The following is a 27,553-nucleotide window of genomic DNA, read 5'->3' as shown; positions in this document are numbered from 1 at the left end:
AGGGGCGGACCGGGCTGGGCTGGGAGCACGGCTCGGCTCGGCTCCGCTCGGCATGGGGAGCCCGCGGCGCCTGCTGCTCATCTCCAACTCCACCCTGCACGGAGGGGGGTACCTGGGCCACTGCCAGCAGCACATCCAGAGCTTCCTCGGGCAGTAAGCGCCGTGCGGGGCTGAGGGAGGGCTCCCGGCCCCCGCCTCCGCCGCGCCGACCGCTCTCTCCCCTCTCTTCTCCCAGGAAGGTGAAGCGGGTGCTGTTCATCCCCTACGCCCTACACGACCGCGACGCCTACGCCCGCACGGCCAGGGAGAAGTTTGAAAGCCTGGGTAAGGCCGGCCCGGCTGGCGCAGGCACGGGGAGCAGGGTGCGGACACGGAGCGGCCCGGGCCCGCAGCGCTGAGCCGCGGGACACACGGGCTGGGCTGGGCAAGGGCAGGGAGCAGCAGGAGGCGGCTGCGGACTTCTGCCTGGAAGGAGGTGGTTTAGAGGCCTCCAGAAGAAATCCTGCTGCAAACACTATTACCTACTCCAGGGAAGAAGAATTTATCCCTAACTATTAAGTGGCATCTTTTTATCCTTCTTAATCACATAAGGGAACATTTATTCCCGTGTATCCTAAACCTCTGCTCAAACAGTGCAACCACTGTTAACGGTGTTAAGTGAAGAACATTACTTAAAGCACATCAAGGAGCCAGATAGTTCCATGATAGCAGCTGAACTTTGCTTGGAGCAAAAATCTCTGCCGAGCAAGAAAAACAGCAAAACCTCCACCTAGTATCTATCACTGCTGAGGGTAACTTTGGACCCGTTAGTGTAGTAATAATCAGTACTCACTTCCCTGGGCAGCACACTTTGCTCTTTGTCTTGCAGGAGGATTGCTCCTATCAAATGCCTATGTTCTCCTCTCTCTCGTGACACTTCCTGTACTCAGTGAATCCCAGCAAGGCAAATTATCAAAGGCAGACCTTTTAACAGAAACAATACTTGTATCAGATACTTGCACAAGCAATGCTAAAACTAACACATCCCATCAGAATTCGGCACAGCCAAGTTGAGGAGTAACAGCTTTTTCCTTATTTTCTGGTTACCTGTAATGCTCAGCAGGATATTGTGCCTCGGCCTGCACCTGCTGAATGAAATGCTCTGCTACTAGAGACTGAGTGCATATATCCACAAAACAAACATTTCCTTTTGTACAGCTGGATGCTGAAGCCCTGCACTAATGTAGGATGTACACTCTGTTTTATGTTGTAGAGTTCTCTGAAATTTCCCTGGTTGAGACATTTGGCTCAGGGTTGGAGGAGGTGGGCAGGGAGGGATTGAACATATCACATTCTTCCAACAAACTGACACGGCAAAGGTAAATACTTCTTCATTTAAGGTTATGGGCTGGACAGCATTCATGAATCCTGTGATCCAGTGGAAGCTGTAAGGAAATCTGAAGCAATATTTATTGGTAAGTTTTACTTCTTACTCCCCAGTGAAGGTCTATATAGGACACAGAATTAGTCCTGCTCAGAGGTGGCACTAAAGACCAACTATTAAGCAGATAGGCCTAGTAATTAGAAACTACAGAAGACAGTACTTGGGAGCCCTAAGACCCTAAATTTGGTGGTGGACTGGGAAGTAGATTTCTTAATGGAACTTCATCTCCAGTAAATTTCAAATTATTATTTTGAACAGTACCTCAGTGTAAAAACATGATCATAACAGTTGTATCATCACTTTATCAAGCCAAAGAAGTTCTAGTCCTAATACCATGGTCCTGGGTAGTGGAAGAGGCATTGTCAGACAGTGGCAGCCTTACAAGGATGACTCAGGGCATGCCCGTGGCCTGCCCAATGACCATTCTTCTGAAGCTTCTGCTTTTACTGCTTCTCAAAGCAGGATACTGCCCTGGATAGAGAATAAAACTCATTGTGCCTGCCAAGTTTGTAAAGGCTTCAATTAAAACTGATGGTGAAAGCATGTTAAATAAGCTGAATTTTCTTTCTGCAGGAGGTGGGAACACATTCCGTCTCCTGAAAGCTCTTTATGACAACAGTCTGATACATGAGATCAGGAAGAGAGTTCTTGAGGTAAAACTACAGATTCTGGCCAAGTCTGAATGGCAGGATCTCATACATGAGCTTTTGTTCAGACAAATCCAAGCTGATTCTGCATTTTTGTCTCTAATGTTCTTCAAATGTCAAGCCGTCTCAAACAACCTGGTGAACTGAAAATCATGGCCAAATAAGGTCACCATTGAGCCACTGAAAAGACTTAAGGTCAGCAGTCTTCCTAGAGCAGTTTTCTAGATGCTGGATTGCAAGACTTTGGGATTTACAATGCTACATAGAACCCTAGAAGTAAATCCCTCAAAATACCAGTCAAAAGACCAGTGCAGGATTTAATCTGTCAGGAAAAACCTGTTTTCAGTTGAGATGTCCACTCCATATCTTGTTGATATAGATGTGTTCATGTTGCAGGTTGTCTGCTAATAAACTGGTGATAAAGTTGGATCCATACATGCCTTTTAGACAGTGTCCTGTTGATGTTGCAAATTATGTAATTTTTGTATCTCCTTGGAACTGAGAGGTGTGAGTGCCACTGAGTCCCTCTGGTCAGCAGCACCAGTCTAGCTGGTGAATCTCACAAGGCACAGCATTTCTGGAGGAGAACAGAAGCAAGGTGTTCCCTAGCAATGTGGAATTGCAAATGACTTTATGCAGATTTATACAAGCCCCAGTAAGGCCAGCTGCCAAGAATAAAGGTTAGCTAGGCTTAATATATAGAAATTCAATGTCTGTTGTGGGAATGAAAGCCAGAAAATGTCCAAATACCAGTTAAGTCTGTATGACTACTTGGTTATATTGCCACCAGTTGTCTCAAGACAACTCTATTTTTACAATTTGTTCAGCATTACCTATATACTTGCATATTATATAGCATTCTTCTGTGTACAGCACAGCACTCAGTACTAATCTAAACAGTGCTAAACTGGTCACGGTGCTGGTAAGTTGAAGCTGTGACAACATTGCACTGAGCTTCCTAAGGTCTGCTTTCTTCAGAAGCTAGTTAAAAAGCCAGTTCAGATATTTCCTGTAACTGCAATAGAGGCAAGTCTCTCCTCTTAATAGCAAAGTCCAACATGCACTGACAGCCTGGTAAGTTCTCTCTTGAGGGGTTACAGAGTTGTGAGTACAAGGCAGGCAGCAGTTAGTTCTCTGACACATAGAAGCTACTGCCCACCTCAAGAACATGAATTCTTGTACTGCTTTTAACCTGTAAAATTAGCAGCAAGATGAGCTAGAAGGACTAAGTCTGATCTGACTGAGGAGTCTCTGAGATTGATAGAGGATGCTATAAAACTGAGTTCCTAGTTGTGATACTGCAGATTGATCATTGCTTTTGTATTTCAGGATGGGATTCCTTACATGGGATCCAGCGCAGGAACCAACGTTGCTACCATCAGCATCAATACCACCAATGACATGCCAATTGTTTATCCACCTTCCCTGCAGGCTCTAGGATTAGTTCCTTTTAATATTAACCCCCACTACCTGGACCCAGACATTAAAAGAACTCACATGGGTGTAAGTAAAGCACACCAGAACTAACACAGTAACCAGGGTGTGGAGAAGTAAAAATAGTGTGCATTTTTGAGGCCTTACAAAGCTATAGAATGTCAAACAGCTGCTCCCTAGAGAATGTAGAAATGCCAATGAGGCAGTAGCACTTTACTTCCTCCTAAAACTTAACTTTGCTTGGGAAGAGGCATTGGCAACAGTATTACTGAACAAAGTGTTTTTCACAAACAGAAGCTCTGCAATGTCTGAAATACTGTTGAAATGCTTGGTATCTGGCATGGAATGGGGGAATTAAAAAAAAAAAAAAAAAAGATAAACCTGAAGTGTTAAGATGCAAAGCACTGTGGTTCTGGAAATTTCTGTCTTACCTGTTACTTGAGAAGACCTAACTTAAACATAGATTAAGTGGCTGAAATATCTGGTGGTCTGAAGAAACGATCAGAACAGGGAGATCTTGAGAATCATACAGTTCTTGTGTAAGAAAATACCTGGGCACTGGTGTCCTTGCAAGGAGCACAGCCTATAATGTCCAGTACAGACCAAGTACATGCACTAGTATAGCTGAAAGAAAAACACTTCAGCCATCAAGCACAAAGACAGATTTCCATACAGTGGGGAGGAGCTCCTTCTTGAATAGCATTGTCAGCTAACTCCTCAGAGAACAATCTGTGTGGTGCATCTTGTAACAACCTCAGTTCTTTCCTCCTTGTAATCAAAATTCCATGGTTAAAGAAGTATTAAGAATTAGGGAACAATGAATAGATGGTGGATATAGATGTGCTTCTAGAATTTAGATGAAGTTGTAGGTATTAATTTAATCAGCTTGTCACTAGATATGCAGGCAGTCTTTTCCCTATAAATAACTTCTGCTCTTTCTCTCAGAGCAGGCTGGAAGCTCTGTGCTGTACCAAGTCCCTGCTGTGTTCCTATGTTTTTATTTCTTTACTGTTGCTCAGTTCAGCAGCAAACCTCAGGAAACATGACAGAGCTGTTCACAGAAGGAAACTCTTCAGTGTAATACCTACTTGACGACAAACAAGCAAATACTTAATCACTGAAAATCCATGATTCAATGCTCACTTCCACTAAGGTGTCACCTCAGGCATTTGCTTCTACCACCGTCCTCGTAGTATTAGTACTGTCTCTGCACACAGAGATAGTACTAATTAAAAAAAACAAAAACATGGATGAATTGAGTAGGAGTAAGTTTTAAGGCTTTTCAGGGTTAGGATTGTGTGAGTTCTGTTTGATCAACCTGCAGTAAAGCGATGAAGGGTAAAACATCTATTAAGAGTCAATCCTGCTATCTGATTCTGCTTGAGGGGAAGTGCCTGCTTTGTTCAATGTTATGAAATTGTTTGATGTCATGCTGCTTGGATAGCTCCAAGTCCTACCTTGTGGTGCAGGAAGCTAAATCTATACTCATTATTGCAGGAGACGAGAGAGGAAAGAATCCGCCAGTATCATGAAGAACCAAACACCCCTCCAGTTCTGGTGAGCAGTAGTTCTCCAGCAGGAAGCTGTAGCATGAGAAACATTTTAAGTGCATTCATAGTAGCTCTCAGTCTGGGTTCCCTGCCTGTCAATACTCCACAGCTTGGAATGCTAATTGTATTCTTGCTAAGAGTTTCAGCCTTGGATATTGCTCATGGTAGAAAATGGGTTAGGGTCAATGAAATGCATATTCCTATTATCAGGCAGCTCTGATCTTCCCAGTAACTGGCCACCATATATTGTGTGTTGGGGGTGGTGTGCATGCAGATGGTACAAAACTCCCCTTAATCTTTTTGCAGATACTCTTAACTTTAATCTCTGTAATATAGTTTCTGAATTTGCACATTCAGCAGCATATATGTAATTTCATTATGTCTGTCTGGGGAAGTGGAACCCCTCTGTTTCCTGTCCCTGTGTTTGATCCTGTAGTAAAAAGTTTGTGCACTAACAAACCCACCTCAGCCCAAACTGGATCTAAGAATAACTGGGAAAAAACCAGTTTCCTCTCCTCCTTAATGGTGGTCTCTCCTTTAAGAGTGAAAACAAAGGAATCAACTTCTGAAACAAGGTAACAGAGGTAAAGACAAAATTAGCTGAGTTAAGTAAGCGAGAAGGTTTAGTCTCTAGTCATGGTGGCAGTAAGACTAGGCTGCTTGTGACCAGCATTCTACCCTTTCACACAGTGTGGAAATGATTTAAAATGTTTCCACCTTCACACCAGGGCTTGCGGGAAGGTACGATGCTGTTAGTGGAAGGAGATAAAGCCACGCTGCAAGGAGTGACAGGAGCACGTCTGTTTTTGAGGTAAATGTTTCACTTGAATTGATAACCTTCAGACAGGAAGAGAGGCTTCAATTAGACTCCTGGCACATGCTGTCTGTCCCTCACATCAGAAGTTACTTAATCCCTTGGTTCCATTTCTCTCTGGGCAAAATGTGAGTATTGTTTAATGCTCCAAAGGAGCCAGGAGTATGACAGCGCTCTAAAGGATATCTGACTTACCCAGTGTGTACTTTGGATTGCATCCATTGATGCTTATGTTTCCAAATTCTAGCTAGCCGCTTTGGCCCTAATGCACTGAACTCCAGAACAAGGGAATCCATATCTAGAATTATATGGACTACATTGAGAAATTTGAAATGCATGTCACATGATGTAGGCAAAGAAGGGAGTCAGAACTCTGCTTGTTCAGAATAAGGGTGCCTTGCTCCATCCCTAGTAACAGATAGAAGCAGAGTAGTCCCGCCTCCCATTAAAGCTCACAGCATGGTTTGTCTTGTTTGCAGGGGTAAGAAGCCAACTGAACATGAGCCCGGAACAGATTTCAGTTTCCTCCTGACTGACAGCAATCCCCTGAATCCATAGCATTCCATATTCTGCAGCAGAAGTTACTATATGGGGAACACAATGAGGAAGAAGGAAAGAGATGCTTGTAGTCCCATGGTGGGTGGGGAACTTCAGCTTTATAAATAAAGATAAAAATGCATTAGTGACTCTTTTCCTCACCTCAGTGCATGTCTCTGACATCTCCTTCCCAGCAAAAAGACCGTTTTTTTTTTTTTGCAATACTTGCATAATCATAGTTATTCAAAGCTTGAAGGGGCCTGTACATTCAAGTATCCACTTTGATTCCTTCCCCACCAAAAAACAGCTGTTCCCACTGCCTACTTTTACCTGATAAATAAAAGAATTGTTCATTCAATTTACTCCCACACTCTGCTTAATTTTTGTGCTATTAATAAATGGAAAAGTTATGCATTCGATTACTTTTATTTGCTTCAGACTCATGTTAAATATATACAATGCTAATTATGTACAAAAGTGTGCATGTTAAAAATTTTCAGGTTACAAACTTGCAAATCCTAGAAAAGTGCAAAATTTTAAAACATCTTCCACCATGCTGTACAGGAAAAAAAATCCATCATTAGCCAATATACACACTCTTAAAACATATTGATCAAAACAAAATAAGACATACAGTATACTCTTAAAGCACCCAGAGGGAAAAAGATATTGCACGGAAGACAGACAGCAAGTTCATTACAGTGCCTGAAGGCTCATTTCTAGAAGTAGCTATTTCCAACACTCCTCAGACCTAACATTTAACTCTTTAAAAAGGCATTTTTTGGCATTTAAAGATCCATTTGTAATCATATAATTGCACAATCTGTAAGAATTATCAGAATATATGGTTAACTGTTCCTGTAAGGTTTTTGCTTCCACCTCCTGATTGGTGTCAGTAAAAATTAATCAGGCAAATGGCATCACAACTTCCATCAAAACACTGACCAAAGGGAGGCAAGTCTCACATGCAGCATTTCTCTAATCTCATACTAAGTTGCTCCTGCAAAATCAGAACATGTATTGCAAGTTTTTCTTTAATTCCTTTTTCCCCTCATGGCTTTCTTTAAGACACAGCTTACAGCTGTGTATGACTAAAGTAGTATTGTCAGGTGCAAGACTTAAGTTTATTTTAAAGCTATTTCAAGGCAAAAGATATGGCTCCCTTGAGAGGAAAATACTGACTAGATAGGAAGCTAAATAAACAAGTGGCCTCCAAGTTCAGTTAGATCTATGATATATATGCTGGATGTTTTATATTCCAATCTCAAAACACCTTAGCAGCTTTAAACCATAATCTATACTGACAATCGTGTTTCTGGGACAGAAGATGTGTGATGAATTTGTGTCTGTGTTGAGTATAAGCACAGACCTAAACTCTGGAAATACCTGCCAAGCTTCTCAAGTCCACTGGACAAAACTAGAAACAACACACACTGAAGGAATTCTATTGAAAACAAGTGAAACACCTATTTTATTTGGGCTACTTAGGTAAATGGTAGCTAAAAGAAAAACACACCAGTCTTCTTCCACAGATGCACAGCAAAAAGGGGAGTTAAAACTGAACAAAGGCTACCTTGGACTAAACACTGCAGGCAGTTCCTCACATATGGGGTGTTCAAGACTGCAGTGAGGTGAATGGCACTTAACTGAAATGCAGAGCATGCTATGGTGCCATTCAGAGACATTTTTACATTCAGGCACCTGATATCTGTAACACTGAAGAAGGGTACAATAGCATTTTACCAATTTAATTTTTTTTTTTTTTTAATGCAGTAGCTTTTTAGAAAACCTTGTCCTTCAAAACTATGTGCTTACAAGGGCAGTATAGTAATAATAAGATTGGCTCCTTGTAATGGAAAGCATCTTCCAAACCCTTCAGTTGACTCTAACATTGGCATACAATGAACCCACATGTATATGATACCATGGAAACTTATTCTCCCCAAAAGGAGACTACCAACAAGTGTCATATTTGCAGCCGAAACCAACACAGCTTATAAACCAGAAAGCACAAAAATACCTAGAAAGCACTGAAGCACATGCTTGAATTTCCATTCAAATAAATATAACCCTATGTAGTGCTTTCACATAACAGTATTTATTAGATCAGGCCCTAGGCTCACATTACGATATGCATTTATATGTGCACGTTTCTTTTTTTTTAATTCCTTGAAAGGGAAAAAAATATTCACAGCACCTCAGCTCAGCATTTAACATAGTCACCAAGGTGCCTTTAGCAGTGGAAGACAGGAATGTTTCAGGTGACAATACAGAGCACGTGTCTACAGAGACTCAATATAGGAGCAGAAGGAGGTCGATCTCTCTACACCCCTTCAGCTCTAAAGCTCCCTACCATCCTATAATCTGTATATAAATACACATTTTCAACTAAATACATGTACATAGTAAAAGCTTTGTGCAGCATTTGGTTCCTTTGCTTATCTTTTCTAATGCTTTTGTTAATTAAGATTGGGAAAGGTTTGCAAAGGAAACAGGGAGGAGGAAGACATGGTTTAGGGAAGTGAGGTATACAGCTCCCATTGACTAAAGCAGGAGTTAAAAGACCTACCTGATCTGTGCATTACAAAAATAAATTTATCATTCCTGCAGGACCATTTTAAAGCAGACTGATTTTACCAGTCCCATATATCATTTTTCCAGTGCAGAAACTTAGTTCTTTGCACTCATTTAAAGGATGAAGAAATACAACTTTCAAGGGCATCCTTTTAAGACAACCAATTAACTTAGCCATTTAAAGCCTCTGAGGACCAATAAACCTGTTTTGTGATAATATGCATGATCTAATGTATGCCAGAGGGGAAAATGCCTGTTTATATCAATGTTGCATATTAGCAAAACAATTATAATATGGATGTGGGCAAGTCTGGGTTTTTTTGGAGGGGAAGTTATGGGGATTTAAGGTGGTTTGGTTTGTTAGTTTAAGTTTTTTCTTTTTTTCCTCTTTTTAATATCAAACAATTAATTATTTTCCTAAGAAAACCCAATTTCTACAATGTGTATTAGCCATCAGGACAAATGCAGTTACTTTAAGACTGGGATTATTATGTTGTGCTGGTAAGGTACATGGGTGATAGAAGATGTGGTTTCTAGATATCCTATGAGTGAGTAATGGATACTGGAACACAAAAATTTGCCTAAGTCAAGTCAGATGCTAATTTGAAGATCACTTCCTGTATGTTTGTGTAGTTCAAACCCAGCAAAGACTAGATGGGATTCTTCACTATAGCTAAAAAGATAACGAAACATATTATCAAGAATTGTAAGTAAATTGATTTAGAGAAATTTAACAGACATTTTATTTGAAATAAAGGAGACATGTCTTCTAAATATCCTTTGGTATGCAAGTTCAAAACTGTGCTACAAAGAAGTTCATACTGCTAACTACTTGATCTCATTTATATACAGGTATGAAAAGTAGGTCAGTTTTCAGTTTCTTTTAGATATATATATATATTTACACTCCTACTCATTCATCTTCAAAGGTAAGCATAGGTTAAACTTTGATAAGTATTATTAGAGTTCTTCCAAAAATTAAACATATGAAGATATCACAAAGAAGATCTTGACTAATGTAATGCTATGAAACAAATGTCACTTAAGACTTGTTTGCAGCTAAATGTTCTTAAATGTTCTAAATTTCTCATTGGAATCCTCTCATCTCAAAACTTTACTTTTTTATACTTGAACAAATCTTTGATCAAAACCAAAGGAGAATCACCAATACTACCTGAAAAACAAAATGGGATCCCAAGCTTTACTGACTTGAGAAAATCAAAGAATTACAAAAGTCAGTTCATCAATTCACAGTGCACTTTATAACAGGATGCAATTCAACTGACCTAAACAGCTAATCAGAAAAATTATTTTCTATTTTTAAACATTATTGTCTTCTTTTTATGCAAGTAAGTTAAACCTAAAAGAAACAACATACCAGCAAATGCTCAGACTTGCGACTCTTATTTAAAGCTGGTTTTAAATAAAGGCAAAGTGCAGACTTTCAAAGCTATGGAGGTCCTTCCAGGACCATCTGGCAAGGATGCCAAGCATGTGATGGTGTACATCTACCACCCCCAAGGACCAGATCTCAGATCCAAAGGCCATGGATGTTGCCATTCTACCTGGGGCATAAAGCAGCTCAGAGCTCACCTGTGCCCTCCTCATTCTGCTGCTGCTGCTTTGCACTGAGCACAGACTAGTCTTGAGTTTGAGAGCCCAAGAATTCTCCACATTTAAGCCTATCCCAGGTATTTGTGATGATCACCCAGTGCTTGTGATACACTGAAATTATGCTGTTCAAATGTCAAAGGTCTTCATCATAAACTGTTTCAATTATTGCAACATTATATTTTACCTTAACTGACACACTGTATTCAGTATCCTTTAATATTGAACTACTAAAAATATGAAATCAGCTGTTGTACAAAACGTACCTAACCCACAACAGGTTCTCAAATGTGTATGCAAAGCCCTCTTTGCAAGTGAGAAGAAGAAAACTGTGCTCCCACCAAGCACTACATAAGACTCGCATCCCTTTTTCCATTTGATTCTCATAGCCTAAAACACGATAATTTCTTGCCCCCTTCCCCTCCAAATAAACACTTAGCCTTGTCTGTGCATTTAAACACAACATTTATGCATACATATAAAACTCAACAATTCAATGCCCCAACTCAGTTTTTTCAATCTCCCATAACACAGAAAGATCTCACATTCTGAGCTGAAATACCACTAAGCTACTCTCCAAAGAGGTCCCCTGAAATCCCTTCTTCATGAAATCATAATGGACAAACATACTTCACATTCTCATGAACAAACTTAATACTTCCACAGTATCCTTACTATTCTTAATAGATAGGCAATTGACTAAAAATAGTATTTCTCACTTCTCTAGAGCTTATTTGAAAATATGGGATGTGGGTTAATTTATACTTTTTTACATACATAGAGTATGAAAAAACCCACACCACTTTACTTTTGGAAGTTTAATCCTCTCTTAGCAAGTGACTCAGGATAATAGTTCTTATTTTCTCCTAACTTTCCAGACAATCCAGTCTGTCACAGTGATTAGGCAGAATATTGCAACTATGCATAGACCCACTTGTTCACTAATCTGATTTATTATTTCATTTTCAAAAGTTAATAAAATGCAACACAACTTTCTTTACAAAGTACACCAATCAGCCATCAAGAGGGATTTTTTTTCCAGTAAAGAAAGTGAGGAGGAGAAATCAGTTTGAATGAGACTAACTTGTAAAGATTATCCTTTAGCAGGGTAAGGAGGAATTATTATTTCTATAAAGTTAATAAATATTGTGCTTAAAGTTAATGAAATGAGATTATACATTATGTTCCTCAGGTAGTTCAACAGCTCCCCAGCCACAGGGAATATCTAATAACATTTATGAGAGATACAACACACATTCATTTCAATAAATAAATAAAAAATAACAAGAAAAGCGATGGTAGAGGGAAGAAAGGAGGACCCAAAAGGGAACACACTAGCTAACAATCACTTACACCTGCCTTGTATCTGTGCTCCCCTCACCCCACGGGATTTTCTTCTTTTAGTACATACTCATGTATATACTTATATACACACACACATATATACATATACACACACCCCTTCGCAAGCTGATCTGGAAATTTTTATCTTTCCCTCAGTACCCAGCTTTTCTAACAGTATAGGGTTTATAATTTCAATCAGTAATATTAGAAACATATCATATTGATAGGAAAACGCACACACTTCTACCATCATGTATCGCTAAACAAAAAACAAACAACAAATCAGTAATGGCTTCTCCAAAACATAGTAAGCAATTGGATACAGCACACATAAGGATCTGATATTTTCTTTTACCAGGTCTTAAATGCATTTTGAAAATGGATACATCATCTGTTCTTTCCCTGCTTATTTTTACAGAAAAAAAAAATATATGGCTAACAACTGGTTTGGTGAATACCAAGCCAAGAAACAAACAGGTGCTATTTTTAATTGAATTGTGCTGCAATGTTGCATAATGATTCTGCAGTGGAAATTTATCTTTTGTTTGCAGGAGTTGCCTTACTAATGAAGCAGGCTGATATTTGACCAATATAGATAATGAGTCTTCCTGGGTATTTCTTCAAGATATTAAATATATAATGGGATTTCTTGGTGTATGTCTAAGTTTACTTAACAATATAAATAACTTTCAGCAGCAATAATTCCTACCTCCTTCAGCTCCTTCACCACCTCCAACTCCTTTGAAGTTATTCATGTCTGTACTTAAAACAATTTCTGATAAAGTAGTGCAACACAGATGTTCCTTGCAGAACAGCCTAAACTGGAACTATACAAAAGAAGAGAGCAATAGCCATTTACACGAACAAATTGTAACAAAGTTCATTAACAAATGTACTGAGAAGGTCGTAACTGTCATCTATCTAATTCTGTATTCAACCATTGCAACTGCGAGAGTTTTAATTTACTGGGGAATAACAGTGCTGTCAAAGCAAAGCCAAGTATCTTCTTTGTTATCAAGGAGCATCTGGCCCTACTCAGCTTTAAATCAAATGCTACTTATCTTAAATTCAATTAGTAATCTGGGGGTTTGGAGACTTGTGGGAGGATTGTTTGGGGTTTTTTTAGCCCTCCCAAAACACAGTTTTAGCCGCTGTTGTGAGAGGGATTTTGCTGTGAACAAGTCAACACAGTTAAGGGCAAATATGCAAGCAAGCCAACTTGCATTAGTACATATGCTTACTACTATACCTCTACCATAGGTTCTTCGTCAACAGACTTAAGAATCAAAGCCCTAATTTCATGTTTACACATTTAAAGTGACCAAAAGATTAAACATTTTTCTGGAATCCATGAGAGAAGGTAGAAGCAGCAATCACTTGGAATCTTGAGTGTTATATTCAGTCTCTCCTGATGAAATCTGGCTGAGCCGTTTGCTTGATCCCCACAGCTTTCGGGAAAGCTGACCTGAGCGCATCTGTTTAAAAGTAATTCAGAGAAACAAAAGGAGGGGGAAGGGATAAGGTGGATAAATTAAAAAGGAATTCAGACACTGAATCTGGTGAAATGCAGACACTACAATGTACTGCATAAACAAAATATACCAACAAAAATTATTTGAAAATAAACTAAAAGTTACACTTAGGGATGATTCTTGGGACTGACAAAAAAACAAGACACAAAACACTAACCACAGTCTTCTGATTTTGAACTGTTAAAGGGGTATTACCTACTAATGGTGTACTTATATGCTTAACCTACTTCAAACGGCTTAGAAAGAGTGTTTAGATTGCTATTTTGATAGGAAAGGAAAAGAAGAGGTGAATGCCAAGCAAAAATGAACCAAATGAGAAGGAAGGACATTTTATTTTAGAGATTTCAAACAGAAATTTCTAGAAGTGGGAAAAAAAATAAACAAGATGCAGGACAGTTATAGCAGAATAAAGGAGAAAGAGAAAGGTTATCTCCTGGTGTCATATATAGTATACAGTCTTCCAAAGATCCTGGGTGCAGTGTTCAGAGGAATGTTTAAAGCAGAAGTAATTCATAGTGAGCATTCCATAGGACAAGGCTGATAACAAGCAACCAGAAGTCATTTTAAATCCAGCATCTGGTTGGTCTGCAATCTGACAACAGTTTGTAAGAAACTCTTAATTACCTAAGCACAAGGTTGATGATTGGCCAGTAGTGATCAGCCTGGCAGGTGATTAGGTTCTGAAATTCCTTGCAGCCCAATAAATAAGATCCATGCCTTTACAAGTTTGAGAACAGTTCCTCACAGTTACTACTACAAATGTAACCTGCTTCAGAGCTGTATCAGCACAGCAGCAGTGTTCTAGGAAAGGCACAGCACTGACCAGGATTAACACTAACGAGTGATAATTGCCCAGACTTCTGCAACATCCAAAACATCTAAGTAATTGTTAAAAACACAAAAGCGTTTATTATACTCCAGATTAGATACTGTCAGTGCAGAAACACTAAAGGCCAATCTCAATACCAAGCAGCATTTCACTTTTTGCACATTAATGCAAGTCCCTGCTAAGGATCCAATTCTCTGTGCTAAGGATCAATATCACCACTGAAAGCTGTAACTACAACACTGTCTCCTGTATATAGATAAAGTTCCAGGAATTAACACATTCCTTCCAAACTGAAAATAAGTCATTCAACAAATGAACACCCCACATACACACACTTTCCAAATATATTGATTGATGCCATTATAGAAAACTAGAAAATCTGGGACATAATGTTGTTCCTTATATGTTTGTGTTTAAAAAAAAAAAAATCTATTTACATGGATATTAAGCTTGCATATCATCTGAACTGTAAACAGAAAATCCTGGAAAAAAAGTCATTGGAAAGCCTCTATAACCATAAGAGGAATCCAGTCTTTGAAACAACACTTTCTGCATAGTTAGAAAAATAGATGTGATTAAAAAATAAGAAAACAAAAAGCTTTCAATCTAATGATACACACAAATTTCAGCCTACAAAAGATCTTTCTATGGAACAGGAAGCTTAGAAATGACAGTGACTGTAAAACTGCTGTTACAAGCATATGTTTACCACATAATAATTAGCTCTTTTTCAATTCTACAATAGAAAACTGAAAGTCAGTGGAAACTTCCCTTCCACATCCAGTGCACGCAAAATCAGACTATCATTGTGTGAAGCCTTTTTCCAATATTAAACTATGTATCTCCTAGCAAAAACATTTAAAAATACAAATAAAGTTGCTCTGTTTCCACATTTAAAATATAAAATTGAATTAATACACACTTTTCTGGCATGTACTAAAGATCATGCAAAAGTGATAATCACATTTTCAAATAAATACATAGCAGCACAACAGAGATTGAGTTATAAAGATAATAAGCAGTTTTAAGTTAACTCAAGTACTTTGAAAGTCATGACAAGAAGTAATTAAAGCAAAAATTACGTTTTGCACAAGAAAAATTGGGCATATCTATTTGAGAGATGGATGCTCAGTAATTGATATTGCATATGCAGGACCAACAAGTTTATATTCACCATATGGAGCACAGGCATACTGGGAACCTACAGAAGTGATTCCCTGTGCATTGCCATTAGAGACTCTCAACAGAAAGAAGTAATACCTTTTTCCCCAAGGTCAGTCAATGCATATTAAAAGATACCTGATAGAAACCATTAAAAAAATAAAGAAAGTAGCTTGCTCTCTTTCACTTCCAATTTTCTTCTGGAAAATTATTTCATCAAGAAGAGGCTGACAACACTATCCCATTCAGAAAAGGTTAGCTATTATGACTTTGCTTATTCAGATGTGAGTGATAAAGTCTGGAAGTTAGTCCAGCTGATCTTCCCATTTTCAATCCCTATATACCTCTGATTCTTAATCAGAACTTTCAGTAGAGCAGTCTCAGAAGTTATTTGTTTCCCACTGAAAACTGAAACTTGCTCTTAAATTTACCCTGCCACAGAGGAGACCTCTTGCTCAACTGGAAAGCAGAAATAAGTGAACTTCCCACTGTTCGGTAGAAAAAGTTCTTGATGGTGGGTTTTACCTCTGCTGGCTTGCCAACACCAACGATAATCAACTTGCCGTCCTCCAAGCCAACAAGGATGTGGCTGTACTCTTTGGTGACAGAAATGCAATGGATTGGCAGTCTCATGGCTAAGGGAGAGATGCTCAGACTTAGGCTGAAAGGAACAAAATTCACAGAGAGAATTGTACATCATGTATTTGCTTGCTCATATTGCAAAGAATCACATGCAAGTGAAATTGCTGTCCACAGGATGCACTATAACACACAGTTTCTCAAGGATATAATTTTCAGTTTCAATTATCTAATTGTATCCTAAAGATTTAATTGTATCTCAAAATAGAGCTTCAACAGCAAGAACAGATGTAGATGGGTTGTCAGTAAGCTAAGACATTTTCACTGAAGAACAGTGACATTAGTCCCACAGCTGCCTAACATCCCTCCCATTCTGAGGAACAATGAAGCTCTACAGAGCTAAGCAGTAAGTGGAGCTTAAAACTTAGTGCAGAACTACATGAGGCTTGATCCTGCAGTTTCTGAGCTCATTACATGGCCATTTCACTATAAGCCTCCATATCTGTATCTCAGTAAAAATGGTGGTGCATTACCTGTAGAGATCCCGTATGGAAAGAAATCCCTGCAAGCTGCCCATCACAATATATTCACCAGTTACACACAGATCAGATACTTCCTCCTTCAAAGTCTCAGAACCCAGATATTTCCCATTGACAGAATAGAGATGTAATGCATTCTTATCCTGAAGAGATCAAAAATAAATGTCACAGAGGATGATAGGATAAAGAGTGTTGTACTTTTATCTTTTGCTCATTAAAAGCCACTAATTTGGCAACAACACGCATGATAACACTGACAACAGTCTTCTTGTTGAATGATAAAAGAATAGGGACCCTATACACAATGTATATGGACGCAAGGTCCAGTATGGAAGTTTTTGAAGCTGTCTCTCGATGTAACATTGTAGTATCTTACCTACTCCATTTAATTGATTCTAAATTTCCAGGAAACATCCATGGATTTAATAGAGGGATCCCTATTTTATAAGAACTTTTGTTAAGAAAGAAGAAAGCAAGCCTACACTCATCTTTGGCATTGGTACCACCTTCCTTCCTTCCTTCCCTTCCCCTCCCAAATCCAAAAGCAGAAGGAAACATTCATCTTTCCACAGAGCTAGATCCAGAAGCATTTTCTAGACAAGCCAATGACTTCTTGCTGGATTATAGACACAACTAACAAAACCATCTTTAATTCTTACAGCCTGGCATTATCTTGAATTTCTTCACTCCCCATTCTAATGTAGTTAATATGCCTACATCAACGAGATTCGTTTTCCAAGAAATCTCCCATGTTTAAAGAAATCTCAACAGCTCTACCATTATTAAAGCAACTACACAGCTCCACAGACCTTATAGCTGTACCTCCAATCCCAAACTAAGAAACTATGTGGACACTGAGCATCTTGCACCCAGAACTTACTGCTCCCCTTATAAGCCTCTGTTTCTGTGTACAGTGGAACTTGTTTCCCCTAGTTCTCTAATCCGAAGTGGCTCTCCCTGAAAGACTCACTAGTGTATGCTTGAACATCTTCATTGCAGGTGTTTGGAGATTTTCATGAAACTCACAGGAGCACAGTACACCTGTCACCCTTTAACCAAATTTCTCTCAAATTGGCTAGCAAAATTAAAAAAAATACAAAAGCTGACACTGCATGCTCAAAAAGCCTCATTATTACAGGAAGTGAGATAAAGTTAGATACACTTATGATTAAAACCTTCAGTGACAGAAACAGAGGTTTTCCACAAACTTAAGTACCTTGAGAGTAGTCTTTCCTTCCACACTGGTGTGGACAACTATATGGCCTTCCCAGGACACAGCCAGGTTGGGAACAGTCAGCAGGAGGGAACTCTCACAAGGCGGTCGCAGAGTCCTCACGTACTGACCTTTCCGAATAGTGCGGACAATAACAGTGCCATCCTGCAGCAACCACATTTACGGGAGTTGATGTTCAGCAGGAGAGTTATCACAACACTCAGTATTTACATACAGAGGATACAGGGAATACTTGAAAGCACTTCAGTTCTTAATGGGAGATAAGGACTCCTCTGAGCATTAGGACCTCTGCACAAAGAACCCTTCCCCTCAAGACCATGTACTATAGGTATATGAAAAAAACAAATGCAAGTAGGGCAAGAGGAAGGATAGGCAGCAAATCACTTCACAAATCATTTCACAGATCACATTTATGAGTAGGCATTACAAGGGGTACAGAGCCAGACTTCTGCAGCCTGCCTGTGCAGTACAGTAAGGCAGACCATGAGAAAGTGGCACAGAACCTTCAGGGTTAACCAGGGAATCCTGGGAAGAAACAGTCAGAATACTGTTGCTATGAGAAGCTTAAAATCTCCAAGAAAGTCCACACATATTAAAGCTCATCTCTGCAGAATAACACCACATAGTAGGTGAGGCCTATGCTCTGCACAGCAGTTTGAGACAGTCTGATTTAAGCCAACAGCAAAGGGGATGGCACATATCTTGATAAGCAAGGCTGAAGAACAAGACCGTGAAACAGTGACTTTCTTTTGTATTGTTCTTAATCTACTTCAAACACCTTCTATGGTGTGAGTTTGGATGAGAAGAGGTAAAAAAAAGAGAAAAGTAGGAAGGTGCTTACCCTGGATCCTGACACTGCCATATCCAGTTCAGTGCTGATGCCAACACTCGAAACTTCATCAGTGTGCCCATAGAGGATCTGTAATGGCTTAGGTGCCAAGCCTACGGGCACTCCTCCCTGAGAGTAACAAAAAGTGCAATGACACATTCTCTTGCAGCTGAAGGACAAACAAAAAATGAGCTTCTGGTATCTTCAGTATCAGAGATGTGTATCTGACAGAGGCCAAAGGCATAACTCACCACTCCAATACCAATGTATTGCCCTTTATGTCAGCACCTTACTTACTGAAATCCCAAGAATGAATGAACATACAGTTACTGTGTGGGTGTGAGAGACAATATTACTTAGCTGACTCCTTCCTATCCCTGCAAGTGTCCAGGAGTGCAAGGACAACAGCCCTAACAGTTGTTCATATACCCCATCCATACACTCATTCTCCACCTGTTTATCTGGGCTTCTCCAGTTCTTAGAGTTTACCCTGGAATCAAGCACTAGCTTCACAATCAAACCTAAAGAACCTGAAATTTATTTTTATTATACTTAAAGTAACCGCAACTCTTTTCATTTTCCAAGGAAAAGGAAGAAAATAGTACTTTCAGTGACTACCAGCAGTATGATATGCAAAGGAAATCTTGCATTAATGCTCATTAAAAATAGCAACATTCCCACATAACTGCAGGGTATTACAGCTTTTGTCCCAATGAGTGCACTGTCAGCATATACAGACTTATTCTCAAACCAGTTCTAGGGAAAGCACTGTGCTTAGAGAGGAGCTATAGTAAATAGTTCTACAGGGAACTATTTATTTTCATTTCTGTGATAAGAATTTGTTTGCCAATCATGTCCTGAAGCATGCAGGAATACAGAAGGAGTCATTGCAGAGAATGGAAGTACGCAGTCCATTGCTGCCACTTCATAAAGACCAAGACAAACTCTCACAAGAAACATCTACTATGCAAAAAATAGCATTTATACATCTATTGATAAAAAAATACATTAAAAATCTTAAGAAAAAGTACTTCTAAACAAAGATTTCCAGAGGATAAGTTAACTCACAATGAAAAGATAAAAAAACTAAAAAACTCCAACATTTATGCCCACTTGAGACAAAAAGCTACTCTTATGAGCACTAAGATCTTACTTTTTTAATCATGCACTGTTACTAACAAGTATTTCTTTACAGAATTATAAATACTCCCACCATAAAGACAGCTTCCACAAAAGCCCATCCAGTTATGCATCACTCTACTGCTTTAGCATACTGACTTCAGTTCCACGATAAGAACAAGGTGACTTGATGAAATCTACTGTCCAAAACATGACAGCTTCCCCCAGCAATTAATCCTACTTGAATATCTCAAATGCAGCAACCAGAAATCAGCATTTAAATGCATAATGATGGAAAAAGCCTCACATTTTGAGTATTAAGTACACACATGGATCACACAATTACTTTCACTATGTGAAAGCATGAGACCAATATTAAAGAATTCTCAAATGCCAGTGCAAATGCAAATAGTGCTGTCTTTGCTGTAGTCATCAGTACCCCCACAGAGAAAACAAAGGGCTAAAATGCAGCTACTAGGAGTGAACAACTGCCTAGAAATGTAAAATTCTTATTTGTCTGCCCTGAAAATAATCTATAAAATCTTTAAGAGAGCCTCTAAAATAGTGCACTTCAGCTATACAGTAACTAATATGTATAGTATTTCAGTGAAGATAATGGGAGTAAAATTACTAAGCTAATCGATTTTAGTGCACTATCTTCCCTACAAACCTAAAAAGAAATCAATAAAACGTAATAGCAAAACAGAATGAAAAAAACCCATCCAGAAACTGCTTCTGAGTATGCCTAAATAACCCACCTGCTGAACTATTTGCCATATTATACAGGTAGTATCTCTGGAGCCTGAAATTAAATGAATTCCACAGTGGTCTATTGCCAAGCAGGTCACAATATCTAGATAAAGAAAAGAAGACAAAGCTGTCACATGAGTAATTAAGACTAATTTCCCACAGACTGACAATGTGGATACGCTTTGTCACACTGTATCCTGTTTTGCAGACAGCAGGAAATACTCCACTGTGATAAGGGCTGGTGACACTATGAAATAATGAAATCATCATACAGCCAAGTGTACCCACTTGACACATTCAGCTTTGCTACCTAAAAATAGCAGGCAAGCCTTATTTTGAAACTACATCAAAGCACCACTCCAATGACTGAAAAGCCATGCTCAAGTATTTACATATAATCACAGTTCAAATGTTCTTCTGTTCTTATGCTGCCATTCCTTTCCAGCTGCTACACTTGTGTGCCCAAGTGACGTGGCTATATTCTGGGACCACCAAATAACACACATAAACCTTTTCCATTTCCCAACACAGAGTGACTGACCCATGTGCCTGATGTGCTGTCCCATCAGTTTGCCCTTCGTAAGGGATGTCACTCGGATGCTGTTGTCCCAGTGCCCACCACTGAAGAGCAGCTTAGCGTCATGGGACACTGCAAACAGCTTGGAGGTGATCTCCAGCCCTGGGGCAAAAGGACCACTCATGCTGCGCTGTGTTCTGTAGGAAAATGATGAGCAGTTAACAGTAATCTTGGTTCAAATCCACAGATTTTTCACTTCTTCTGTCTTTAAAAATCAGTAACGAATTCCATCTATAGAAGAGGCCACATCCATGGCAAAACTCTCACTGCCACCAGTGACTGGAAGCAAGATTTCATCTTACATTTTTTTCAGCCTTTTACACAATTGGATAACTCACATCCCTACTAAACAATGTAACATTAAAGACAAAAAGGAATACTCTTAAAAACAAAAAAACCCAAATCACCACATATACCTATGTATTACTAGAGCGTAAGAAGGGATGAAGACTGTCTCAGATTCCAATGAGTTTTCATGACTGACAATTAGAGAAAAATACAAGTAGCTTGAAGAATGAAGCCTGAAATGCCACTTAACTCTACTAGAATGCTATTACAGATTAGAGGCAATATTACTGAACATCAGAAGATGCATTCTTAGGTGAAAACTCAGACAATGAATACAGTACAACCCACTGATTTTGAACAATTACTGTATTTCATTATTTTAGATGCATTCATCTGTACCCCTCCTCAAAATTTGCTTACTTGGGATTTGTCACTGTTGTATCTTTGATGAATGTAAAATAGTTGGAAATATTCTTGTCATAAGGCAGCCAACCATGAGTTCCAATAACGCAGTTCAGACTTGTTGTTACCTAAAAAAGTTTGATGAAAACGATGAGGTTTATTTTCTGCTTGCCTTGATGCTAATGGAGCTTGCATGAAGTCCAGCAGAGGCTTCTTGAAAACCTACTACAAAGGAAAAGCACATGCACCTCTCCCCAGACAAACAAATCAATAAAATTCCCACTCAGATGAGTAAATCCACATGTGGTACACAGAACCACATTAGAACAGTCGGGTAGGAAGGATGAAAGTTCGCTAGAAAATCACAGCCAACCAACCCCTCTGAAATATTTAATTACAAGTCAGCCATTTAGTTTAAGCTGCTGCTCCTTCTCTTCTCTGAATACTAATTGTTAATAGCAAACACTAACACAGAAAGTTTAACAAACATTGTACTACCGTTTCATTTCTGAGGGAGTAACAAAGCAATCTAAATATTCAAGGTTATTTTCATTAGATATTTATGAAAAACACAAGGAGAATTTTAGATGTGTCCAAATAACCTATGAATATACCACATTAAACCAAGACAATAATTTTGACATACAAAATAGAAATATCAGAATATTCTTTCCTGCAAAACAGAGGTATTGCACTGGGACCAGTGCCTAGGCCACATATACAGATGCAAATACAAAACCACTGTTCTCCTTCCATTATTTGGTATCTGCCATAGTACAAGAATGTGGGTTAGTGCAAGAGTTAGTTTTAAGAACAGTGCAGGCCTTTGGAGTGTGCATGCAGCAGGTATGGTATAGTTTAATATATGGATTGGAAAGCATTGACAAACAATGACACCATTAATAACTCAGTGCTGCAATTTTAAATCTGGGCTGCATTGCATTAACAAATTGGTTGTTGCAGGGAAATTGATCAAGTGGCAACTTACAATATGCCTCACTATAATTCACAGTCATGTCTCATCAGCTCTTAAATGCCATTCAACAAATTAGCCTAGCTTCTCCTTGGAAGATGAATATTTAACTTATAACTGACATTTGTTGTAGATTAAAGGAATATATTTCAAGAGGAACAGCTAAGAAGTGTTTGTCTACAAATGGCATGAAAAAAAATGTACCCATTTGACTACCTGCAGTTTAAGAATGGTATTGACACATGCAACTCACCAAGATCTCTGGGCTTCCCTGAGAAATAAAGGAACGCGACTGATTCCTGGGGACAACAGCTTTGACAATGGGCACACCATCACTAATTCCCTAAGAGAAAGGACATGGGTTTGATCTGATTATATCCAAAAGCTAAAGAATAAATTTAGAACCTGTAAAGAGTAAGATCCAAAGACTCTGTAATCAGTGTCAGAACTGTAGAGCACCCTAAGGCATTGGTACATACCCATTCAGTTTGTGCAGGCAAGCTTCATCACAAACACTGCAAATGAAACCCTGACCCCAATCAGGGAATTTAACTACCAAGTTCAGCGAGTCCTCACACATCACCAGTGAGGTCTGCAGCTTTCTCAGTGTGGTGACTAAACTAATACTCAAACAACACCCACACAAGCAGCCAGCAGATTACAGGATTCAACCTCTATGAAGCCAACTAGAAAGAGAGAGCTCATTTAATACACATTGCATTGTAAAATATTTTCTCTAAATAGGAAGCAAGTTTATTTTCATCTAGACTGTGACCTTTTGTTTCAAATACATCACAAGTTTCAGATTAGATTTTAAACAATTTCAAGTAACACATCTACCTCTATGAAGAATGACTTCAGCTCAGTGAGGTGTTGGAAGAGATTCAGAGTAGAGGTATCACTTTTAGTTAGTCTTTGCACTACCTCTTCTGCTGACAGCCTTTGTGGATGGGGCTCCTAGGAGGCAATATTTGAAGGAGTAACAAATTAGACTAGTTTATCAATTTGTTCAGTGCACATGAGATACTCAGAATCTTAATGGGAAAACAGTCTTAAATAGCTAATATCCCTTCTTGAAGTAGATTAATTTATTTTGAAAATGGATTCCTTGGTAATGTGGCAAAGATTAATGTTGCTAAAATTACAAACTACTGTTTTTTTCAAAAGTCCTTGAATTTAACCAGAGAGTTGTATTTAGAGAAGCCAATAAGTCAGTTGTATTTAACCACAAAGGTCTGGTTGAGAGGGAGCAAAAGAGCAGTACCTTTAATAGCTGACAGGGAGTTTGCCCAAAATTGTTTATCATCCCTTCTAAAGCCTTCCTTTCTTTCTCATCTGTTAAAGCATCCAAATCCACAGCCCCTGGATCATAACCAGAACGATGAAGAATAGGGGTGGGGGGGAAAAGAACACAATCCAAACAATTTATTAAGAACCAATATGGTCTAACATTCCAATATGGAACTAACACTCCAAAACTTAATTTACTTGCAGCATTATGACCCTTTGTCCCCAGAAAAGCCCCCAGACAATGCCTCCAATTAAAATAAAATCTGAAAACTCCACTCTGCATGTGGAACTTTAAGTGTACCTGTTAGGGCACGAATTGCAGGCCTCTGTCTTATGAAATGAATTTAATATTCTTCAATGCAAGCAACAAGTAGCACACAAAAAACATCCAAAAGTTAGCTTTGAAATTAACAGATTAAATTTTGTCTCTATTATTAGCTGCTTTTAAGCAATGTGCCTGAACTCTAAAGTATAAGAAACCTTATGCTTAGAAAAGAAAAAATAAATGCTTTTAAGCAAGCAAATAAGTGACAAGAAAACACAGTAACTTTTATAAAAAATTAAAAAAAAAAAGAGTAGAAACTGTAACAGCCCTCCTTTTTAAAAAAAAGATTTTTTTTTTTTTTGATTACAAGGTTTGTTGCCATACTTCATCTATAGCTCTGCTGCCTTACCATATGCTACTGAACGGTACTCTCAGAAATCAAGTGTCTTCTGTCTAATAATGAAAACTCACAAGCCTGATGACAATGACAGGAGAACATACTGCTTTGTACCTTCATAAGTACAATAATAGAACACATTAAGTGCCTCCACTGCAGCTGGTCCCCTCTGCTTGTAGCCAAAAATCAAATCTATCCATTCATGAAGATGTGCAGAAACATACTCAGATTCCTAGAAGGAAAAAATGCTCTTGTAAGAATAAGAGAACTACTGCTCCCATCTTGAAATTTTTTACTATTTTCTGTGGGAAAAATTCCATTTCTAAATTAAAATTATCCACAAATTAGGTATTTAGCAATGTATAGGGCAGAAGCATAAGAATATCCTTGTGTGCTATAGGCAGTAACTGCTAGGCAAGAGGGAAAATCAATACAGTGACACAAGAGATGTGCACTATTGAAATGAACCTGTGCAAGGGAAGGTAACCTGCCAGCTCCCTAACACCAGACAAAATCATCTTTAAATAGCAAGGGAAGCCTACTCAACTACCTCTGCATTTTGTCCCCTAGGACAGCAAATGCCTAAATCATTAATGCCCAAAATTCCTAAGAGATTAAATGCTCTTTTTAGTATTTTATCAACGTACACAGAACTTTTAACTGGAAGTTAAAATGACTGTAATGTCAACTGCAAGCACAACTCTGGTTTGAATGCCATCCCACTTGTTTTACATTTAAGCCAGAGTCACAATGAGCAGGTGCACTTCCTTTATGATTATGTCATACATATAAACATCTTACCAGAGCCTTCCTGTGTTTATAAATAAAGTCTTCTGGGGAGTGGGCCCACTTAGGCAGAACAACATCATTTACCACCTCTTTTGACATTTGAAGCTGGCCTAAGTTAAAACCTGGTGAATAATTCAGAAAAGTTTTAGAGTTGCTACAAAATATTTCAAGTACCTTGATTTCTCAATAAAGATTAAAAATCATTCGTTTCTCAATGCAAGAGAAGGACATTGAAAAATTCTTAATGTAAATCCCTAATAACCCTACCTCGACATAGGAGGCTAAGTTCTCTTCTGCATGTTTATGATTTAAAATGATAACGGATAACAATTATCCAAAACATCTAAATTATTTTGAAGCTCAAGTCCTAACCATAAAAGTAGTATTAATCTTTTACACATCCATCTATAAACACATCTGCATTTGCTGTATCAGGACTAAGAGTCCAAAACACTTCAGTAAGGTTATTCATAAGAAGGGAGTTACTTAGCAGTTTAAATGTTTATAAAATCAAGGCTTTTAAATCTGAAATGTAACCAGCTATCATTGAAACAACTCTAAATACTTAAATGACTTGAAAGTGGGACTTGGGAGTTCCCAATTTTTCTAATTTAGAACTCTAGTAGACTGTAGTAGCACAACCATACAAGTCCATTTTCAAATTGTGCAAAGATAAAGAAACAAATCGCTAAACAATAAATGTGAATTTAAAAATGTCTAGGAGTCTCATGTCAGAATGCAGCATACTCTTTCCAATCAGCATTATAACAATTATAATTAATCTCTTAACTTTTGCTAAGAATTTAATCAGTATTAACTACTACTAACTTTTTCAAACATCCAAATGAGCATCTCTGATACTTTCCATTGGGTAAACGACACTATTTTTAGCCATCCTTAAGCTCACAACCTGAATTTTAAACTATGTTTAGGCTGCTGCTTAACACAACTGGTACCCTCACTAAACAGTTTGAAGCCAGATTCCTGTTTAACATCTACAGTCATACCGTAATGTTAATATAATAAGTGATCCTCAGCATTCAGAAATGGCTGTAACAATTCTTTTCTGAAGAATACAGAAATAGTTTTCTGTGAGAATATTCTTAGCAGTCAGTTTACCATTTTGATTCTCCAGGAATTCTGGAAAGTAGAAGAACTCTGGGATAAGTTCCTTGACATCATTGGGGTTGTCCATGAGTGCCTGCCAGGTAGCAGGAATAGAGTGGAACTGTCTGTCAGCACAGTCAAATCTGTGGATCAGAAAACTCAGGTCAGACTTTGATGATTCCCTCAGTAAAAGGACAAGGAAGAAGCACGAAGGGGCTGCTTTTATTTGCTCAGCATACCTGCCACTCTGAAGCTGGATATGAAGTGTTGTGAAAGGCTCTACCCGAATGAGGTAATGCATGACACCAGCAGCATTTGAGTAATGTGTCCCATAGTGAAATTTGTCAATCATCCCAAGAGGATCCTCAAAATTCTCATATCTAAAAAAAGAAATCTTTTTAAATCTTTATAAACAACTGAGCATTACAGTTGATTTGCATGTGGATTATGCTTATTCCAGGCAAAGATTCAAAAAAAACGACCACAGCAATCTATAAGAGAAAAATACATTGGTTTCTATCAAATGTGAAGATTCCAAATCTTACTTAGAAAGTACCTAAAAAAAAGACTGCTGAAAGATAAAAATGTACACCAGATGAAGCCTTTGCATGCCTGTTATACTCTTCCCTAGGAACTTGCTATCAGCTGTCAGAAACTAGACAAAGGGCAGACAGGACTTCATACAACAGACCAAAAAACCCCTCATCACTAAAATGAATATTTACTAGTGAATAGACTTGTGATGGTTTCCTGCAAGATTTAGGAAATGTGTTTTGACTGTGCAGGATGCAGAAGAGAGATCTTTTTCACATTCATGCCCCTTTCCTTTCCTACTAGCAAACTCACTCTACCATGCCACCACCTGGCTGATACATGCCTCAGCCTCACAAGGCTAGTAAGAGAAATTCTAGTTAAACATACTTCCAGAGAACCCATTTCATTACAGCCAGGATAGAGCC

At 38.6% G+C, this 27,553-nt stretch overlaps 2 protein-coding genes across 6 annotated transcripts in view; one reads left to right on the top strand and one right to left on the bottom strand.

The window, feature by feature from the left end:
* The first annotated feature begins 20 nt into the window (after positions 1-20).
* Positions 21-6,550, top strand: LOC131579888 (alpha-aspartyl dipeptidase-like). Its single transcript, XM_058840414.1, has 8 exons — positions 21-153; positions 236-324; positions 1,380-1,454; positions 1,997-2,076; positions 3,400-3,573; positions 5,002-5,061; positions 5,783-5,865; positions 6,348-6,550. Exons 1-8 carry the CDS (start codon positions 53-55, stop codon positions 6,424-6,426), a joined length of 741 nt encoding a protein of 246 aa, XP_058696397.1. The 5' UTR covers positions 21-52; the 3' UTR covers positions 6,427-6,550.
* Positions 6,551-6,694: 144 nt separating this feature from the next.
* Positions 6,695-27,553, bottom strand: part of NBEAL1 (neurobeachin like 1) — a 77,569-nt gene continuing 56,710 nt past the window's right edge. For all 5 annotated transcript variants that reach the window (XM_058840406.1, XM_058840408.1, XM_058840407.1 and 2 more), the window contains 15 exons: positions 26,834-26,974; positions 26,607-26,737; positions 25,500-25,609; positions 24,813-24,930; positions 24,011-24,108; positions 23,587-23,703; positions 23,000-23,089; positions 21,792-21,901; positions 21,048-21,220; positions 20,515-20,609; positions 18,650-18,766; positions 17,791-17,952; positions 16,569-16,717; positions 15,982-16,117; positions 6,695-13,409 (listed from right to left, as the gene is read on the bottom strand). In XM_058840406.1, coding sequence (XP_058696389.1) covers positions 13,308-13,409; positions 15,982-16,117; positions 16,569-16,717; positions 17,791-17,952; positions 18,650-18,766; positions 20,515-20,609; positions 21,048-21,220; positions 21,792-21,901; positions 23,000-23,089; positions 23,587-23,703; positions 24,011-24,108; positions 24,813-24,930; positions 25,500-25,609; positions 26,607-26,737; positions 26,834-26,974 — 1,849 coding nt within the window. In that variant the 3' untranslated portion in view covers positions 6,695-13,307. The remainder of the gene's footprint in view (positions 13,410-15,981; positions 16,118-16,568; positions 16,718-17,790; positions 17,953-18,649; positions 18,767-20,514; positions 20,610-21,047; positions 21,221-21,791; positions 21,902-22,999; positions 23,090-23,586; positions 23,704-24,010; positions 24,109-24,812; positions 24,931-25,499; positions 25,610-26,606; positions 26,738-26,833; positions 26,975-27,553) is intronic.

The sequence above is a fragment of the Poecile atricapillus genome, chromosome 5, assembly GCF_030490865.1.
Source record: "Poecile atricapillus isolate bPoeAtr1 chromosome 5, bPoeAtr1.hap1, whole genome shotgun sequence".
NCBI classification, from domain to species: domain Eukaryota; kingdom Metazoa; phylum Chordata; class Aves; order Passeriformes; family Paridae; genus Poecile; species Poecile atricapillus.
This window is presented reverse-complemented; position numbering and strand designations above follow the sequence as displayed.